At 36.7% G+C, this 21,795-nt stretch overlaps 1 protein-coding gene across 1 annotated transcript in view; it reads left to right on the top strand.

Moving 5' to 3' along the window:
* Positions 1 to 20,497, top strand: part of ERBB4 (erb-b2 receptor tyrosine kinase 4) — a 1,413,192-nt gene extending 1,392,695 nt beyond the window's left edge. The window contains exons 26-28 of the mRNA XM_069075217.1: positions 8,419 to 8,466; positions 9,326 to 9,623; positions 11,870 to 20,497. Of these exons, the coding sequence (XP_068931318.1) occupies positions 8,419 to 8,466; positions 9,326 to 9,623; positions 11,870 to 12,315 (792 nt within the window). The 3' untranslated portion in view covers positions 12,316 to 20,497. The remainder of the gene's footprint in view (positions 1 to 8,418; positions 8,467 to 9,325; positions 9,624 to 11,869) is intronic.
* Positions 20,498 to 21,795: the final 1,298 nt, after the last annotated feature.

The raw sequence follows: 21,795 nt of genomic DNA on the forward strand, positions 1-21,795 counted from the left end.
AGTTTCCTCTAGAGCCAGTCATGTATCTATATTCCTCTATAAAATAGGATGCCTCTAATAATTTTTATTACAAAAGTATACTGAAGAAAAGCAGATTTGTCATAAAACAGTTGTTCAATTTGTACAATTTCTATTTGGCTTGGACAAAAATTGAGTAATACTGTCCCTTCACTCACCTCATCATCCTGTAAGCCAGACAGGAGAGGGAAAATGAGAAAATTAAGAGAGAGGGGAGATTAAGTCACTTGCCCAAATTTATAAGCTAGTTAGTTGTAGCTCCCAGCATACTTATCTTAGCCCAGTATTTTTTTTTTCTAGTAGACCATCTGGACAGCTCTCTTTGAAAGCATAATTTGTTTCCTTGCAAAGATGGATTCCCACAAAACCAAATAAGCAAAGACCATAAAAGGTTTTTTTTTTTATTACTTTCTGTTTCTCATTAATTGTACCCTGCTTCTTATAGGCAGACTGAATAGCATATGGATTGGTTGACTGGTATATTATTTTCCTGGTGGCACTATGTAAAATAAATACTGTATTAAGGATGATAGGGGAGACATTAATGTTGATTGGATAAAAATGTCTTCTAGAGCAAGATTTTATTTTTACTAATTGGATCAAGAATTTCATCAGATCAAGAATTTCATCAGGAATAAGTTATTTGAAGGGGACAAAGTAATTCACTTTTTATTGTATAATTTAATAAAAAACATAAAGTAGATAGAGCCTGATGCTCTGCCAAAAAGTTTAGTTTGGGGAAACTGATATGTGATGATGAAATATGAACATTTTCCTAGGACTGATTTCAGTTGGTTACAAGAATAGCATTTTCCCAAGACAGGAGAAAAAGTAGGTGAATTGGCACTAGAGGAGAATGATGAGCGGCTTGGAAAATATGCTAGATAGATCCAACTGAAGGAGACACTACTTAGAGTAAGGTGACATAGTGACTGATGACCATTATGTGCACAATGACGTGGGTTTGTTCTTTCTGGTCACAGAGGGCAGGAATAGGACCAGGGGGTTGAATTTGCATATAGGTAGATTTTGACTAGAGGTAAGGAAATCCTAACAACTAGCATTGTTCCAGATCAGAAGAGTAGGCCTAGGGAAGGAAAGAGTGAGCTCTGTTTCACTGAAGATGTGTAAGCAGGATGGATCCATTTGATAGGCATATCATTGAAGGGATTTCTGTTCAAGGTTCTCTTCCAACTCTTGAGATCCTAAGAGGATTCTCTTCTAATAAAAGATAAAGGGAAACAATAATGTACAGAATAATGAACTTTTCCATTTATCAATGTAACATGCAATATACTGTAAACAGTTTAATGCTACTAATCTTATATGTTATGCATTTTCTATATTACCTGCCCTTCCTATAACTTTTGGCATCTAAGTCAGTTATAAATACAATGCCCCAGGGATAAGGACACAAAAATAAACTGTTCTCCATCTGCCACCTTCACAAATCTCCCACCAAAAACTACCCATTTTTCCTCTTTCAGTTCATAACTTATCTCTTTGCATCTTCATCCTGCGGATGGTAAATCCCTTCCCTAGTTAATTGAAGACATGAACCTGGTTCCACCTTCTATAAGACTGGCCAAAGATGGGTTTTGCTGAACTTATCTGGGTTCCTGAAAGTAACATATTCTAAAAACCAAACTCTTTCTTCTGAGGGTGATGTGTTGTTTTTTTCCCCCTTAGACATTCAGGTTCACTCCAGTCCATTTTAACTGCTGTGTGGATTTTAATTTTGACTCACAGCTTTATGTGCAGCTGTAATCATTTCCAATACTAAGAGTTCAACTCCCTAAATGGGGGTAGTGGAAAAGGGGGAGAAAGAGCTTGTTAAAAGCTAAAAACAGAAAAAAAAATAGAGGAAAAAAAGCAAAATCTGGCTTGGCTCTAAAGCACAAAAGTTATTTTCAAAGCCCATAAATTATGACATTGTGATTAACATGTAATTTAAATATATTTAAACAACAATTATATCAAATTTCGAGCCTAGCTAATTGGCCTCACAGATGTTTCCTAGGAGTTGACTTGCTCTTGCATGGGGAAATGAAGACTTTTTTTTAAATCATAGACTATATACATATATGTGTGTGTATATATACATATATATTCAACATTCCTAACAATGGCTGCTAAAAGGGTTTTGCTTACTGTTTGCATTTTAATATTGAGATTAGAGAAAAGCATAAAGGACAAGGCACTATGAAGCTATTGTTACTTGGCAAGAGAACCTGATATGGATTTGGCAGATTGCTGGCTGTAAGTCATGCGACATGAAGTGAATTTTAATATGTCATAACCTCTCCTGATGTCTTGCAGCAGACAAAATCTAAAAGGTCCCGGTATTTTGAGGGCAATAGGATGAGAACTAGTCAAGGTAATAGAAAAAGGTGGTGAACAAAAATGTTTTTCTGGAGAGGAACAACAGGTGAGCCACCCTTTAATCATTTTTCTTTGGTCATCCTATGACACATAAAAAGTCCAGACATGATTGATGCTCCCTCCACGTTGATTGTAGTTTAACAACGTTATTGGGCAACTCCACCTCACTGGCAAGCCAAAAGGTGAAAAGAACATAGTAATCATGGGTACTTTGGTGAATCCCTCTGGCCTTAGACAACTCAAAAGTTGTGTGGGTTTTGTTTTTCTATTTTTTTAACCCTCTTTTCAAGTCTTTGTTCCAAACTGCAATAAAGTCATGCTGCTTTTGTTTGTGTATACTGGTAACAAATCATTATCATTCCTCCTTGAGCTAGTGGTTGGTTGTCAAGGCACATGCAGCAGAAATAATGCAAAGCCTGGAGTCAAGAAAGTACTAGGTTCCATCTTGCCTCTGACACTTCCTAACTATGTGACCCCAGGCAAATCATTTAGCCTCAGTTTGTCTCATTATCTTCAGCTATAAAATGGGGATAATAATGCGCCTACTTTTAAGGGTTGTTGTAAGAATTAAATTATTTGTAAAGTGATTACGATAGTGCCTTGTTAATCATAGGTAATATATACATTTTTATTCCTTCCCTTATGGTCTCCATGATAATAAAACTACAATTCCAGCCTTTATCCCTGTTTACATATATTATTTTCCTTTATTCTCATAACAACCCTGTGAAGTAAGTATTAGTCCCATTTTATAGATGAGGAAAACAGATTGAGAGAGGTGAGGTAATTTGTCCAGGGTCAAAAAGCTAGTAGGTGTTTGAGGTAGGATTCAAACTCAGGTCTTACTGACACAAAGTCCAGAGCTCTGTTCCTTATGCTACCCAGTATATGTCCAATTACTAGTGATTTATGATGGGGAAATGTTATGCCAGTGAAACTTTCATAGTCTTTTAAAAATATTTTATTTTTTTCCAATTACATGTAAAAATAATTTTTAACAGTTTTTTAAATTTTGAGTTCCAAATTCTCTCCCCTCCTCCCTTGCTTCCCCCTAATAGAAAAGGCAAGGAATTTGATGTAGTTAATACTGGTGGATTTATGCAAAACATTTTCATATTAGTCATGCTATTAAAGTAAACATAGACCAAAAATAAAGAAGAAAGAAAGAAAAAGAAAGTTTAAAAAAGTTTCCTTCAAGCTGCATTCAGATTCTAATTCGTCCTTTCTCTGGAGGTGGACAGAATTTTTAATCAAAGGTCCTTTGAAATTGTCTTGGATCAATGTCTTTCTCAAAGTAGCCAAGTTTTTCATACCTGATCGTATATATAATGCTCTCCTGGTTCTGCTCACTTGACTTTACATAATCAGTTCATGTGAGTCTTTCCAGGTTTATTCTGAAAGCATTTTGATTGTAATTTGGTATAGCACAAGAGTATTCCATCACCATCATATACCACAATTTGTTCAGCCATTCCCCAATTGATGGGAATCCCTGCAATTTTGCCACCACAAAGAATATTTGCTATAAATATTTTGTACATATATGTCCTTTCCCTTTGATTTCTTTGAGATACACTAGTAGTTGTATTGCTGGGTCAAAAGGCATGCACAGTTTTAAAGCACTTTGGGCATAGTTCCAAATTGCCCTCCAGAATGGTTGAAGCAGTTTACAACTCTACCAATGATACTTTAGTGTCCCAATTTTCCTACATCCCTTCCTAACATCTGTCATTTTCCCCTTCTGTCATATTAGTCAATCTGATAAAAGTGAGGTGGTACCTCAGAGTTTTATTTTGTTTTTTAAAATTTTCATTTCTTTGGTCAATAGTTATTTGGATCTCCCCCCCACACACACACACATATGGGTCTATAGATAACTTTGATTTCTTCATTTGAAAACTACCTGTTCATGTTTTGTGACCATTTGTAAATTGGAGAATGACTTATATTCTTATAAATTTGACTGTTTTCTATATATTTGAAAGATGAGGCTTTTATCAAAAAAAAAAAAAAAACGCTACAAAATTGTTTCTACTATTGAGATTAACTGTGTATTTCCCTCCATCACATTCTCCCATTTATCCTTTTCTCTCCTTTTATCCTGTCCCTCCTCAAAAGTGTTTTGGTTCTGTTTACCACTTACTTCAATTCATCCTTCCTTCTATCCACCATGCCCCTTCCCTTATCTTCCTTTCCTCCTACTTCCCTGTAGGGTAAGGTATATGTCTGTATCAAACTAACTGTGTATATTATTCCCTCTGTGAATCAATTCTGGGGAAAGTAAGGGTCAAGCATTTTCTTTCACCCCCCTATCATCTTTGCCTCCACTGTAAAAGTTCTTTCATGTGAGAAAATTCACCCCATGCAACTTCTCCCTTCCTCCTCCTAGGGGATCACTCTTTCGCTCCCTTTAATTTTATTTCACATACACACACATTATGCCATTCTACTCAACTCATACCTATGCCCTCTGTCTGTGTAGATTCTGTCTAACTCCCCTAATAATGTGAAAGTTCTTAGGAATTACTAGAATCATCTTCCCATGTAGGAATAAAAGCAGTTTAACCTTATTGAATCCCTTATGATTTCTCTATGCTTCTCTTCAGTCTTTCTCTTGAATGTCAAATGTTCCATTCAGCTCTGGGTTTTTCATCAGGAATGCTTGGAAGTCCTCTGTTTCATTAAATGTCAATTTTCCCCTTGGGGATAAGATTCATCTTGCCAACTAGGTGATTCTTCATTGTAATTCTCTCTTTTGCCTTCTGAAATAATCATATTCCAAGTCCTTTGATCCTTTAATAAATCTTGTGTTATCCTGACTGAGGCTCCACGATATTTTAGTGGCTCCTTTCTTGCTGTTTGAAATATTTTCTCTTTGACTTGGGAACTCTAGAATTTGACTTTAATATTCCGGGGAGTATTCATTTTGGAATCTCTTTCAGGAGCTAATCAGTGGATTCTTTTCATTTCTATTTTACTCTCTAGGATATCAAAGCAGTTTTCCCTGCCAATTTTTTGCAAGATGATGCCCAGGCTAATTTTTTTTATCATGGCTTTCAGGTAGTCCAAAAATTCTTAAATTAGCTCTCCTCAATCTATTTTTTAGTTCAGTCATTTTTCCAATGAGATATTACACATTTTCTATTTTTTTTAATTTTAACTTTAGTTGATTGTTTCTTGATGTCTCATGACATGATTAGCCGTCCTCTTACCCAATTCTAATTTTAAAGGAATTATTTTCATTCCTGTGCCTTTGTGCCTCCTTTTACATTTGGCCAATTCTACCTTTTAAGGTAGTTTAGGAGAGATTTTTTTCCCCCCTCAGGGAAATTTTTACATCTTTTTCCATTTGGTCAACTCTGATTTTTAAATTCTTTTTCAGGAGATTTTTGTGCGTTAAAAAAAAAAAAACTATTTGACCTATTTTGTTTTTAAGGTGATATTTTCTTTAGTATTTTTGTGCCTCTTTACCAAGTTGTTGACTTTTTTATTATTATTTTCTTCCATTGCTGTCATTTTCTTTTTAAAAATCCTTTTTGAGCTTCACCAGAAATCTTTTGGGGGTCAGAACATTTTTCTTTGAGGCTTTGGATATAGCTGTTTTGATTTTGTTGTGCTTTGAGTCCGTGTTTTGACCTTCCCTGATACCACAATAACGTTCTATGGTTACATTCTTTTTTTGTTTGTTTGTTTTTGTTGTTTGCTCATTTTTTCCAGCCTATTTCTTAACTTTCAACTTTATGTTAAAGTTGGGCTCTCCTCCTGGAGTAGAAGGGGCACTCTCCCAAACTTCAATTTTTTCATGTTAAATTTTAAGAGCTAGTTCTGGGGATCTGTGAGTTTTCAGTTTTTTTAAAATGATGTGATCTAAGAAGAGGTATGGTTACCACTCTTCTGGCCTATGGTTTGTAAACTACCACAAACACTTTTCTCTGTCCTGAAATCATGACCAGGGTTCCTTTGCCCCATGGCCGCAGGCTTGAGTGTGCCAGTGCTCCTCTCCGTCCTGGAACTACAACCTGGTACCATGTATGGTCAATGCAACAGAGTCCTGAACCCAGTGCCAACAAATGGTTCCCTATAATCTCCTTCTGACCAGTTTCTGATCCCCTTACCATCTGTGATTTGAGAGTTCCAGAAGCCACTCTCACTGATTTTCACCCCTGCTGAGACAGTTGTCCCCAGGATCTGCTGCTGGCTTACTGGGGTGTTGCCTACACTGGACTGAGTTCCACTCTAACCCCAATGAGAAAGACTTTTCTGACTGATCTTCTAAGTTGTCTTGGAAAAGAAAATTATTTCACCCGTTCCTTTTGTTTGTTCTACCATTTCCAAATTCATTTTGATGTGTTATTTTGAATTTGTTCAGAGGGGAATTTGGGAGAGCTCAGGCAAGTCCCTACCTTTACTCTGTCATCTTGGAGCTACAGTCATCTTAATTGTAAATGACTGAGTATACCCATCTTTGGGTCTAGAAGAATGGAGTCCCTTGAGGTTAGGGATCATTTTGTTTGTTTTGTTTTTGTGTGGCCTAGCCCTGTGTCTTACACACCAATTATTTGATAAATGTTTATTTAATGTGAAGGTCCTCCTTCAAGATATTTTCTGCCTGATTGAGAAAGGTAATTGGATCAGTTGAGTTGATGCTCTAATTTGAGCTCCCTGAGAATAAGGAATATAGATCACTGGCAGGAACCTACATGACTCTATGTCCTGACTTGGGGTGGAGGGAGATAGGCAACCTCTGAAGTACCTTAGTGCCTTTTGGACCTGTGAGGGTACTTACATTATATAGGGAGGTAAGAGAAAATGTTTTGAAGTAAAGATAGAGTCCCTATTGAATTTTACTCATATTAGGAGACTGTGTCAGAAGCTCCTAGGCAGCTTTCTTTCTATAGTCTTCTGCTATTTTTGATCTGGATAAGAGTTGCTATATTATTTTGTACCCGGATGCACTATTGTTTGCGCACACACACACACACACACACACACACACACACACACACAAGAAGAGTAAATAACACATCCATTTTTATAACTATGGCTGCTAGGAAGTACAGTGGATGGAGGGCTGGGCCTGGAGTCAGGAAGACCCGAGCTCAAATCTGGCCTCAGATACAAGTCGCTTAGCTTCTGGTTGTTTCAGTTTCTTCAACTATAAAATAGGGACCCTGGAGAAGAAAATGTCAAACCACTCCCGTATCTTTGCTAAGAAAACCCAATAAAATGCCAACACAAGGAGTAAGGCATACCTAAATGTGACTCGGGAATAATTTTATCACTATATAAAGGCAGGTCCTGACCCATTAAGCTATCTAAAAGATGAAGGATCAAGGAGGCACAAATGATCACAAACAATAGGAACACCAACTGATTTTGGAGCAGACCAGTTTCCTCTCGCGATAGCAATGGTAGCTCACATTTATAAAAGGCTCTACAGTTTTCAGATTGTTTTCCTCACCACATTTTGTGAAGCAAAAAGGACGCAGAATTTTATTTCCATTCAGATAAGGGGGCACTGCTATTTAGTGAATATAAGTGACTTGTCCAGGGTTATACAACTAAGAAGTGACCAATTTAACTTGGAACCCAGGTTCATGGTTCATTCTTCAACTTTGTCACTGTGATTGTGTGTATGTCTTATTTTTTTTCCCCTTCTACTCCATTGAGTTGTATAGAAAGGAAACATTTTCCTTTGTCAGAATCAAAATTTGAAAATTTTTCTTCTAGGTTCCTTTATATTCCCTTCCAAAACTGTTAGAAAAATTATTGTGATTCGATTTTTCATCCTTGGTACATTGAATTTCTGTATGAAATTTTCATTTTCTGGAATTAAATCCAAACATTTGATTTTCCAAAGAAGCATCTTGTAATCAGAGTAGGATGTGATTTCATCAGTTGTGCAAACTTCACTGTTGTGCATGAGTTCCCCATTGGTTCATACAATTCATGTGGCTTTTGTTTTCCATTCATGTAACCTCTTATTATATCCGTCATTCCATTTTTCTTTCCTATTAGAGTGAATTTGGACACAGCCCTCCTCCTGCCTACACCCCCATGTCAGGAGTAAGTATTTCACAAACAACCTTCATCTTTTAGGCCTTTTGGTCTTTTGAACGTACCATGTCTACTCTCCCCTTATCTTCCATAATTTTCCCAGTCCCTCTCCCAATCCTTTCATCCCTCCCCCTGCCAACAGTGAGTAAGATGCTATAGTCCATTATCTGGACATGTCAACAGATGCTTTTTATCCCAGACTGGAACTCAGTAGAAAACTTAGAGCCCAGGGATATTAGATATCAGCAATAGCTTTCAATTTTTATTCAGAGGATTTACTTGAGCTCATAAATTATGCTCAAACTTTAGCTCCAAATTTTCATGTCATATTCTGCAAAGTAATAATCTGACTGTAGTCTTCTAGTGTAGTACTAGAGATTGAAAGCCATATAGCCTCAGGGAAAGGCAGTGAACTGGGAAACTTCAACTTTAAAACACATCAGCATACTTCTGTCTGTAATGACAATTGTCTATAGGCACTGACAACTCTATTTTCTGGAAAAGATTCTAACTTCATGCCACAAATATGCTATTGTGGGAGAAGTACGCATAATGTGGTTGGGCTTTTTGTTGTGGTGGTTGTTTGTTTCATTGGATTTTTTTTTTTTTTTTGGCCAGGACAGGTTTAAGTTGTGTTGAAAAAGCAGAATGAATAATGTATCATTATCAGGTATTTTATAAAGGATTCATCATTTAAGAAAATTATATTTCAGGTGTTTTTAGTCTATATCTCATTTAAAGAAAAAAAGGCAACTTTTTTCTGAAAGAAGAGCTTTGATAGGTCTTTATGATCTTGCTGATGTTCTTGGTGTTTCTGCTATTGCTAGCCTCACCTCCTCTCAAAATGTTTTTCTGTTCCTTTTCACAGAACCAATTTGTGTATAGAGATGGGGGTTTTGCTACAGAACAAGGAGTATCTCTGCCATACAGGGCCACCAGCTGTATAATCCCAGAAGCCCCTGTTGTTCAAGGGGCTACAGCAGAGATTTTTGATGAAACATGTTGCAATGGCACTTTGCGCAAACAAGTGGCACCCCTTGTCCAGGAGGACAGCAGCACCCAAAGATATAGTGCTGACCCCACGGTGTTTGCAGCAGAACGGAGCCCACGAGGAGAAATGGATGAAGATGGGTATATGACCCCAATGCGTGACAAACCCAAACAAGGTATATATTATTGGGAGCTTTGGGACAGAAAATTTTACTTACATTGATTTCATCCTTTATCATAAATGACCCCTGATGAGTAGTGGACAGAAACGTTTGTTCTGAAAAAGCATTGTGAGATATAAATTGGAGAGTATCTCAAAACTAGTATCTCATTTGGCAGTAGACAAGGATTTGCCAGATACACTTTTGATTGACAATGTAAAAGTACATTTTTTTCATTGTAACGAAAGCATTAGTTGGCAGACTGAAGGTGAAGGCATTTAGCAAAGGTAGAAATGGCTTTGTGTAAATCCCTTAATCTTTAGTGTTGCCCACTGTGATGCTAGAAATCTCAAAGAAGGTACTCATCCATATGAATAGAGAAAGATCCCAACCAGAAGTCCCTATAGCAATGAAATCAAAGGTCCAATTGAAAAGAGAAAAGAAACAAAGAATAATTGGACCTGTCAGACTTGAGTATACAAATATGAGAAGTTTTAATTCCTTAAAAATACATTTTAAAAATAGTCTAAACTCTATCCTAATGAAGTCCCCCTCCACAATCCTTAAAAGAATAGACAACACTTTCATTTATGCCATGGCAATCGTTTGTAGTGGAGAGGCTAATCCAGACTTTTGAAATGTTTATTGTATGGAGTTTTTCCTTTTGGAAAATGGCAAGATTTAGTCAGCTGTTGCTAAATGGTGACTCTTTGGGATCCCTTAATCAACTTTAACTGGATGACTTGTTTTTCAAACACTTCTGATTTTGTACATAGGATCTTAGAAATATTGATCCAGAACCAGAAGGGATCTCAGAGTCCAATCTAGTCTGTGCCCTTCATTATACAGGTGAGGAGACTGAGGCTTGTAGAGGTTAATTGACTTGCTCAAAGTCACATAGGTAGCAAATGGCAGAGATGAGGGGATCTGAATTCAAGCCCTGTGACTCCAAGTTCAGTACTCTGTCCCACTGTGAAACATAATACATATATGTTTATATATGTATATATGCACACATTTGTATATGTAAACAGAAATATATACATAAATATCTATAATATCATCAAAGCTGAAAGTTATAAAAGCATCTTGAGCTCAAGAACAAAATTAATTAAAAAATTTAGGAAGATAAAAAGCTGCTTAAAAAACAAGAGAATAATATAATCTCAACTGAATTAAGTTTATCTTTCCCTTCATTAAGATTTAATCATGCAAACATGATAACATGTAATCAATAGAAATATAAATCACTTTTTTCAAAGGTAATATAAAGTTTTTCAAGGCAGAGAACAATATATGAAAATAGACTAAAGGACCATTGCATGAGTATGATGCTTGTGGCTAAATGGACAGAGACTATTCCAAAGCCACTCCTAAGATTACCCCCTACCAGGAGGGAACCCAGAATGTCCCAAGCTACCCCATCATTGACCCTCCTTCTCCCCCTGCCAAAAAAACCTGGGACCTACCTTTACTATAATAAAATATCATTTCAAGTTCCCCAATCATAAAAGACACTTAGCATTAAATATCTTACTTTGAAATAAAAGTTTTCAACCTACCATCTATTTTCTTTGCCTTGTGGACACACACACACAAATGTAGTATTTCAGTCGATGTATATTGGTCCTTTAAAGTACTCTTAAATTCTGGTCCAGAATTTAAAAGCTAGAAATCAAACAGGTTAAGATGCTTGAGTATATTTCAGGAGCCTCATCGTGACTTTTTAGGTCCTACACCATGCGTAAACCAACTAAACAATCCAATGATGGATTTAGCATTTTCATGTATAAACCTAAATATTCCATGTGGGAAAATTATATCAGATAACAGAGAAAGGAACTGTATAGTTAAAATGGATTTCATAGGGGCGGCCAGGTAGCACAGTGAGTAAGATCACTGGCCCCAGAGTCGGGATAACCTGGGATCGAATCCAGGCTCAGACACTTAGCACCCACCCAGAAACACCTGGCCATGTAACCTTGAGCAAGTTACTTAACCCCAATTGCTTAGGGGCAGCCAGGTGGCGCAGTGAGTAAGAGCACCGGCCCCAGAGTCCCAGACCTGGGATTGAATCTGGGCTCAAATACTTACCACCACACCCACAAATAACTGGCTGTGTAACCTTGAGCAAGTTACTTAACCCCAATTGCTTTAAAAAATAAAATAAAATAAAATAAAATGGATTTCATAGTAACCTTGATATAATAGAAGTATTATATAGGAAATAGAGGTTCACTATGACTTTTTATCTATTTCAGATTACCTGAACCCTGTGGAAGAGAATCCTTTTGTTTCTCGGCGAAAGAATGGTGACCTCCAAGCCTTGGATAACCCCGAATATCACAATGCCTCCAATGGGCCACCAAAAGCAGAGGATGAGTACATCAATGAGCCTCTGTACCTCAATACCTTTGCCAACACCTTGGGAAATGCAGAGTACCTGAAGAACAACGGACTGGCCGGACCAGAGAAAGCCAAGAAAGCTTTTGACAACCCTGATTACTGGAACCACAGCCTTCCTCCTCGGAGCACCCTTCAACACCCAGACTACCTGCAGGAGTACAGCACAAAATATTTTTACAAACAGAATGGACGAATCCGGCCTATTGTGGCAGAGAACCCTGAATACCTCTCCGAGTTCTCCCTGAAGCCAGGCACTGTGCTGCCTCCTCCACCCTACAGACACCGAAACACGGTGGTGTAGGCCTATTAGTGATCCAGAAGTGGAGAGACATTCCCTCTCCAGTGTCCATGCCCCACCCCTCTTTGGTCCCCCTCTCTTTCTCTTATGGGCTTCCTCTACTTTCCAGGCCAGTCTTTTTGAGATATCCAAACAGAAGCTGTTAAGGATGCACTGAGAGAATGAAAAGTCCTGTGCTATTCTAGTTTGGAACTTAGAATGAAGGAAAGAAAGAGAAAGACAGGAGGGACCACACTGTTTCTGGTTTCTCCGCATGGGGAGGTCAAGAAGACAGAACAGCCAGGGAAGGACCAGTAGATGTCACTTGACAGTGTTGCCTGCTGTCAAAATAGGTCTTGATTTTTAAAACTCAAATGCTATAGAGAAAGTCACATGGTGTCTGTTTCTATCAGCAGGAACTGATGAGTGCATATTCAGCATTCCTGGAAATCATAATATAGTTTCCATTAGGAAAAGGACAATTTTTTTATATCACATGTGATAGTATAATAATTGAGATTGAGAATCCAATTTCTGTAACAATTTCTATCCTGGCAACTGAAAATGGCTAACTTGGCTTTCATAACTATTTGAGTCTCCATCAAAGTTATAAAAAATAATTATGTGATTTCTTGTCTTTGGCCAATCCCTTTATCTTAGCCTCTCTCCCAATTTTTGACACTTTTTTTCTAATTGCAGAGATTTTACATTGGCGCTTCAGTACATGTCATTAACATTTTTATGTGTTGAGATAATTTAACAGAATAGTTTAAATAAGAATTCCTCTCACAAAAACGGCAAAACCTCAAATATGCAATATTTTGAGGTTAAAAAGGAGGCCAAGACATAAGATTTATACAACCAAAACCTCACTTTCTTGATCTATTATAATAAATATGAGACCCACATATACATAGTACATCTCCCAAACTTTCACCATTCCCTCCAGTTCATTATTGATAATAATGAAAAGACAGTAGGCAACATTGGGTCTAAGAGAGAAACCAAGATTCAGTTCCATGTGGTTCATGAAAACTGTTGATATATTCAGGGGGTGGCCCACTGAGTAATCTTTTCAACTGGAAGAAAAACACTGGATAAGGTGAATTTACATACCTGGCAAAATGCTCAGGAATGTAGTTTGCACTTAAGCTACAATTTTATCTGTTGTCATTCTGAACTCTTCTGGATTTTGAAAGAAGCAATATGGAAATGACCAGCAAATTGAAGTTATTTAAATATGTTTTTTTTTTAAGAGTAATGATGAAGAAAGACTGTGGATATGCCAAACCAAGTAAATTACATCTTTGGAACAATAGCCAAGGATTATGGGAGGGCCAAGCACATTGTCTACTTATGACATCACAACGATGTTATGGAGAAAGGTCACCCAGTCCTCATGGTCCATATGAAGGAAATTGACATAAGCAAGACCTGAGCTGAAGTCCATGGAGTGTCTAGTATTAGGACTGTAGTTGTTGAATTAGAAGTTAACTCTAGCATATAAGGTGGTTTAGTGTGTAGAAGGTTTAAAAAAAATACAGACATGCATGGCTCAGAGGAGTTGGAATTATAAAAAGTCTAAATGATCATGATGCTTTTTACCAAGCTTTGATTTTATTTTCTGACACACGATCTTTTTTTTTAACTTTTTTCATAATGAGTTCAGTTTCATTTAACCATTATGGTACCTCTGATTTGGAAAATCTTTCCATTGTATCATTGTGAATTTATTCACTAACTAGATGTGAGATGGTGGGCCTAGTGGCAGGAATAAGATCTTCAGATGCACTAGAAATGTTCTTCTTTGGGGTGTGAGTAAAAAGAAAAAAATTCTACCTAAGATAGACTTAGAGACACATTCAAATATAAAACCTAAGCAATTTCATAGAAAACTATCACTGACCTTTTAAAGGGGGCTTGGGGAAACCCCAGAATAAAGGCCATTTTTCTACATAGTTTATATGAGTAAATTGCCTTAGAGTGGCCATTGAGTTCTTTTATTTGTACATATCTTATTGGTCTCTTATCATTCAGGGACTGTTAATGGAGACTGATTGTTTTTGTTTTTGTTTTGTCCTCTGCAATTTGGAAAGAGTACCTTGTGATTTCATTCAGAGAGTGTGGGTACTCAAGATGATGCTGCCAATTATATTAAGTGCTACCATTGCATTATGAGCTAGGCTAGAGTGATATGGAAACCCTACATAAATTGGACTGTCGGGACAGTCAAACTCAAGAGGACTCAGTGCAAGTCTTATAACTTTGTCACCAAGAAATCAGTTGTAGTAATTAGGGGACTTTAGTAATAATTAGGGGACTTTAGCCATAAACCCCAGAAGGAGAACAGTCAGGAGCAGGAAGTCTTTCCAAGCCATGAAAAAGAGAAAAAGTGTCAAGGGAGGAATATAAGTCCTTCCAGGACAGCACCAGCAAATAGAGTGGCTGACTGGAGGAAAGTGTAAAATGAGGGAATTCTTAATAATTCAGGGTTTATTAGGGACATAGTAGTAGCCTTCAGGCCATTCATTCATTTGAATGGTTCTCTTAAAGAGAGTCTTCACAATACGAGTTCTAGTATACTGTTTAAAAAAAATCATTCTGTCTCCGGGTAGTCAGTAATGCCAATGTTTTCCTTATTTTCCCTCTTTTAAAAACAAAAATGTTGTATCGTATTTACATAGTATCTACCACATAGTACTTGGGTATCAGGAAAAAAATGGTGAAAAAAGTGTTACTTTTGCAGACAGTAAGTGAGGGTTCTGTTGAGGTGTGATAGGTAAGTGGTTGCTGGGAAGCAAGAATATCTCAGTCCCACTGCACCATTAAAAGGATCTAACCCTTAATTGGTCAGATAGGCTTCAAGCAGAAAATGAACCAATACTATGCTATATAGTACAAATTGAACCGAATAACTACCTGATTATTCTCCCTTAATTATTCTAGCAATACTCATGTTGTTTTCTAAGAAATGTATCTGATGTGATATGCTAGGAAGAGAGCGAAAATATTTCATTGGTTTTCAAGATGGTGGCTTTTGGCTAGTAGAGCCAAACAAACAAAAAAACAAAATCTGCAGTTGGGATCTATGCTGTTCTCCAGGGGATCAGATTCCAGAGGATGGTTTTACTAATGGGAACTTTCAGTTTCTCTTGTGTAAATCTGTGATATCTGAAAGTAAATTCCAAATGAGTGAACTTTTCAAATCTACAAATCTTGTTTATAGATCAACCTCCCTTGGGAAATCACATTTCCAGCTATGAAAAGCTTTGAAGATAAGTGGTTATTAACATAGTAAAGTAGCTCTTAGATTGTGAGATATAGAGAAGCTCACTGCCCCTAAACTGGGTTAGGCCCTAGTTCCAGCAGAAGCATCTCAAAGAGGTATGTATGCACACACATGGGTATGTTCTCCCCATGGAGATAATACTTTCTTGGGCTTCCCAGTGGCATAACAGGACTTGTGGTTATGTGTCAGGCCAGAAGTTGAGCCTTTTCCCCAATAAGATTCTTTCAGACAGTAAATAATGTTGAATGGAAATTAGTCGAAGAGTTAAAAATGAAAGTCAAACTTTAGTATTTCATCTCATTCAATGTAAATGCAAAAAAGGACTCAACATCAGTCATTGCACAGATAGACTGCAAAGCATAACATAGAACTCATAGAACCCACTCATTTTTTTTTTAATATCTTAAAGAAGGACAGTCAGAGAGGTACATGGTTACTTCTCTATTGTTGGGGTAAACCCAACAAAAAAGACCTCAGAGTCCAGCTGCTAAATGAAGCTAGTTCATCTATTTTCTGGAATGTCAAGAGTGAAGAAAACATTTTTTTTCCCCTAAAGCCCTACAGGAAAAGATGTAGATAAAAGATTTCTCTAGAGCTATGTAACTCTTCTTTCAAAACTTGAATTATTTATTCAGTGGTAACTGTTGCTCATTAAACTCTTTTATTCAGTTATCAGGTATTAGAAGAAATGGTCATGAAAGCTCATGGGCTGGCCTCTTCTGGTACTGGAAGGGGAAAACATTTTCTCCAATCATTAGACAAGCAAACCAAATGAAATAACTAACAATAGAATGATGATAAAAATAAGTTTGGAGGGAGAAATTCAGGGTTGGATGAATACAAACAAATATTTTCCATCAGTATTCTTGTTTTCTGGATAGAGTATTGAGAGCTAACGAGCTGACCCCAAATGATAACTTGTCTTTTGGAAGGGTTTTGGGTTATTTTTTTTTTCGTGGTGGTTGTTCTTTTGTAAGGTGGCATACTAAAAGCTATTTTCAAACACTGAAAAAAAGTTTTTGACTTTTTTTTAAACCTTCCTTTAGACCTTTCTCCATCTTTTTCATTTAATATCACATAAAGCTAGTTAGGGGCTTATGGAAGAGAAGGAATTACCATCTCAAATAAAACTAACCTTTCATCACTAACCAAGGGTCAGTTACAATAAAAAAAAATCTCTCCTTTGGCACATTGGGAGATGGAGAAGGTATGTGTGTATGTAGGGTGTGGGGTATGTTATTTTTAAAGAAAATTTCACTCCCCCATTACTTTTGGTTCTTTCTAAGACCTACTTGTAAAATTTGGATATTATTACTTGAGTGAGAACAAAGTGTGATTGCACTCTCTTTTCCAAAATAAAAAGAAACAAAATAGTGATATAGGATAGATTACACTCTGCCTTTCCATTGGCTGGGACACCAAGACTTATAATTCATGGTTAGCATTATCAGAAATTGTGTTCTTCAGTTTTCTGAAAGGGGAAGCTCCTGACAAAACGTGTCTGGGTATACATGGACACTGATGTACATACACTTGAAGAACAACCCAGCACCCATGGGAGAACTACACTAGCAGGACGTTGAGCCAGTTGCTCAGGCAGAAATGACAGTGGACAGATGTTGATTAGCTGAAAGCATAATTTTAAAGAGATGAATAGCAAAGAAACCGAGTCCTCAGTATGACTAATATTGCAATGGTGCCAGGCTCTTTCCTACCAGATTAACAATAAATGCAAGTCGATCAGCCCCAGAGATACCTCAATAAGCCTACTCCCCTATGGTAGCAAATCCGACGTCTGCTGTGTATAGTCGCTCAGGCCAGAAACCCTTCTGTTTCTATGAGAAACTGTCTGTTAACACTGCCGGCTGTTGCATGTCTTTTAATTAAAAGAAAATATTTCATAAAACTGTAGAAGCTGCAGACAGCCTAATTTTTTTTATAGAGCAGTGATAAAAATAGTGCATCTTCCTCTCACATACATACATATACACGTGCCACTCCTTGTCCCTGGCCAACGGTTATACTTTGGGAGGAACATAATTTTCCCAAAGTCACAAGCTGAAAAAGACTCTAAGCCTCTATTTTATAGGGAAAAGTCAGTTTTACCTCCACAGGCTTCCTCTGGAATTCACTTTTGCTAAAAATAATTTGGCAAGTAAATGATCGACTTGCTAAAAATCACAGAAATTATTTCTACTAAGGAATCATTTGGTCTCCAGTTTTAAAGCTCCTTTTTCATTAAAAACAAAAACAAACAAAAACCCCCACTTTTTCCTGATATCTTGTATCTTGTCTGATGAGTTAGTAGAACTGATGTATATTTTTATTTTCACAGGCCCTTTCTTTATGCCACCTTGTGGCTCAGCAAAACATGTTCCATTTCCTCTTGGAAACTTTGTCTATTTTCTGCTCACTTTCTCACCAATATACTTTGGGATTCCTTTCTTGATGCCATCCTTGAGCCCTGATGATTGATCCCTTATAAGCCATAGTGGGCCCTTAAGGTCCTGTACCTCACTTTGGGAAATACTGATCTAAGCTGTCCCCACAAACATAAAAATGAATTCTGCATTATGTAGCCAAGAGCTTTGGCCATGGTTTAGGGGTTTTGTTAGTTTGGGGGGTTTTGTTGTTATCGTTTTGTTGGCTTGTTTTTAACATTTCACCAAAAATTTTACAAAGTTACTCTGTGTATCTACTATAGTTAAGTTTTCCCAAAAGGATAGATTCACATACCATGTCTTCTGCATAATAATGTTGGGTGAGAGACTGGTCTTGAATGAATCTTGCAGCCCTTATAAACATATACATACAACAGTTTGAAATTTAGTTTTCCCACTGTAAAAGAAAGATATTTGGAGTTTGATTTTTTTTAACCTATAATGAGATTTCATTTTCCAATCATTCTTTTTCAGTATTTTTTTCTTCTTCCAGGCCTCAAATTTTCAAGTGTTATCATATTTACTATTTTTCAACACAGGGTCTAATGGAATAGCATATCTTTTGAAGAGAGAAATGAGGGGTATTACAGCATTGGAAGTCTAGTTTCTAGTTCTTTTGCCATCATCCAATATGATCAAAATTCATGTTCTGTGATAGGATATCATTTTTTCCCTACCTTTGTTCCTTCAAGGACAGTTTCTCTTTTAATGCTCCAGTGAGCCTTATGCCAATAATCAAAAGTGGTTCTTTTTCTACAAAGTCATTCTAAAAAGAGTAACAAAACAGAGAAACATACTTTTGTACCTGGAAGCAACAGTCTAACATGTCTCAAACCATTTTGTCATGACTCTTATTTCCATTTTTAATGCACAGATATTTCTCCCTAACTTAGAATTCTTAGAATTTCCTATGACATAAACACAGTTTTTAACTTTGATTTGCTATGTTTTCAATGAATAGGGTTTGCATATACTCCCTTTTTTTCCAGAAGGGAGATTCATTTGCCCTGTAGCTTTCTGATCTCTCAGGGGCTTGACGAAGGGAGTGCAAAAACATTACCCAAACCATAGCACTCTGAAGACTGACTGACACCTTTTGGGATAACCACAGTACCCAACTGGGAACATTATTTTCTAAGTGTAGATATGTAAGCTGTTCTTTTAAAGTAAGGTACTATGAAATATGTAGCATAAACTGGTACTGCTGTTAAATGGGTCGATTATTAAACTGAGCAGCTGTGTGTAGGCAGCTAACTTTGAATGGGCACCCACCAAAGGCTGGTGTGTCCACATCTCCATGCTGTGTGTACTGGTTGCCCAGTGTTTTTTGCATGTTACAGTTACATCCTTCAAAACATTCTGGTAGGATTAGATCCCCTATCCCTTACCTTGACTCCAAACAAAAGAGAATGATATCAACCTGAAGGCCAATCCATAGCACAAACAAAATATCAAGTTAGTCTTTTCTTCCTTATATCCACCCCCATCCTCTCCTCAAAGCCTGTATAGTGAGATCCATTTAAGTAGTAAAGGTGAGACATTACCTAAAAGGCAGAGGCTGAGGGTATCCTATCCATGTGTATTCATTTTCTAATGTTCTGAACTTGTCAACATAAAATAAGCCCTAGCTTTTGTGAAGTATCTTCAAGGAACAGAGATGTAGCAACAGCATCTTTTTGGGTAAGAAATTCACCTTTCATTTAAAGCCCTACATTCAAAGTTAGCTGCCTTTTTTTGAAATAAACAAAAAAAATACTACTGTATGTTACTTTGAAAATGTGAATAGTATTTTTATAGCTTGTTAAAGACATGGCTAGTTGCATTTGTAAATAAGGGTAATGTTGCTTTTATTTTCTTTTGTGGACATCTTTAATTGGAACATAATTGTCTTTAGAGTTGATTTGTATATAAGTAATTGGCTTGTGATTTTTTTTTCTTTTTGGTTGGGAGGTATCATTTTGACATTCTGTGTGATTCTGTGTTTAGCACTATTGTGGCGTGTTCAATTTCTGCATTTGCTTACACAATAGGATATGCCAATTGTGTGTGGTGTAATGTTCTTTTAACATTTTTTTCTATTTCAGCTATGAAGGATTATGCACTTAACACGTACTAACTTTTTAATATTAGCTATATATTTTAGTATAATTTCCCCCCTTTGTTTTTTTTTTCTCAAAAAAAAAGGTTTCCCCTTTTCCTTTTTTTCTGTTGTTGTTTGAGAATGAGGGAGAAACAATAACATTAATCTGTGTGATTTAGGCTCTATTTCAGTTCTTTCTCAAGTTCCATATTTTGGACCTTGGGTAAGAGCTTTACTTGTTTAAGGCAATTGTAGAATGTGACCTGCTTTGCCTCATTCCACTCTGATCATCCCAGCTGAACAATTTGAAAACTGTTCTGCTTTTTTGTTACATGAATCTGTCAGAAATATATTTTTAATTTAATATAAATGAAATTCAATAAAATATGAAACAAATGTCACTTTGTGTGCTTGGAATTTCTAAGAGAAGAGGAAGCGGTTTGGGGAGGCAGAGGACTCATTCTGGATTTGTGAATATGGGTTCATTTGTATCCATTCCTGTGAATCCCTTTAATTATTCTCCTGACTCAAAAGGAATCCTTTGGTGGTTTGAAGTATGACGCCTGCCATATGTTTCTCACCTTTTAGCACATAGGCCCACTCATGTGTGTTCACCTACATTAGCCTGCTGCTAATTATTTTCTGTTAGTTTCTTTGGAGGAATAAAAATATGATAAGTGTTGTAGCCCAACAGTGTTTACTTTAAAAAAAAGGGTAATTTATTTCTAGGTTTTTTTCTAGTCTGTTGATTATTAGATTTTATAAGAATGGTATCAGACTAACTTTAATGTGTTACCCAGACTGTACTAGAGGTAAGGGGGAAAAGTGAAACAATTAAGTGGGCGTAGATATAAGAGAAGGCAAAGAAAAATGGCGATTCAGGACCTATTAAAAAGCTCACCCGATGCTTATCCCTGACCCCTACCTTACAGGAAAATTTAACCTTCATATTTCACTAATTGCTTTGGAGGACGTGTTAACACTTTACACTCATACTAGAGTTAGTAGCCATACTTTCAAGTATGGATCCTCAATGATGTCCTCATGAAATGGCTGAGTAATTTCTATTTTCAAAGACTCAGAATTTTAAAGCTGTAAGGGAACTAGACTCTATTTTAGTTATTTCTTGAGTTATGTCTTTCAGATGTTGAGTAAGAGCTTAACTTGTTAAAGGTAATTGTAGAAAGTGACCTGCTTTTCCTCATTCTACTCGTCTTCTCAGCTGAACAATCTTAAAACTGTTCTGCTTTTTTGTTCCATGAATTTTTCAGAAACATCATTTTAATTTACTATAAATGAAATTTCATAAAATGTGTATTTCATATCTTGGATGATATGACTGAAACTCAGATAGGTAGCATCCAGGCTGGAGCCTCAGTTTCTGGAGATTTTGCCACTAATCATCATGCTTATCTTACAGTCATTCTGTCAAAACAAAAACAAAACACTTATTAAGTACAAATCATGACATTGCCCTAAATGCTGGGGACATAAAGAAATGCAATAGTACTCTCCCTTCCCTCAAGGTGCTTACCTTCTAACAGGGAAGACAAAATGGCAATCCTTTACATGCAAGATATATAGTCAATTTTGCTCTCCTGTTTGTTTCAAAAAGGTGAATTTGTTCCCATACAATTGATGTATTAGGGAACATTTTGAGCATTACACAAATTTCAAGTTTGCTTCTGCCCAAT

Source organism: Petaurus breviceps, unplaced genomic scaffold (genome assembly GCF_028583685.1).
Source record: "Petaurus breviceps papuanus isolate PSGF00001 unplaced genomic scaffold, PetGlider_PUasm1.0 90903, whole genome shotgun sequence".
NCBI lineage: Eukaryota > Metazoa > Chordata > Mammalia > Diprotodontia > Petauridae > Petaurus > Petaurus breviceps.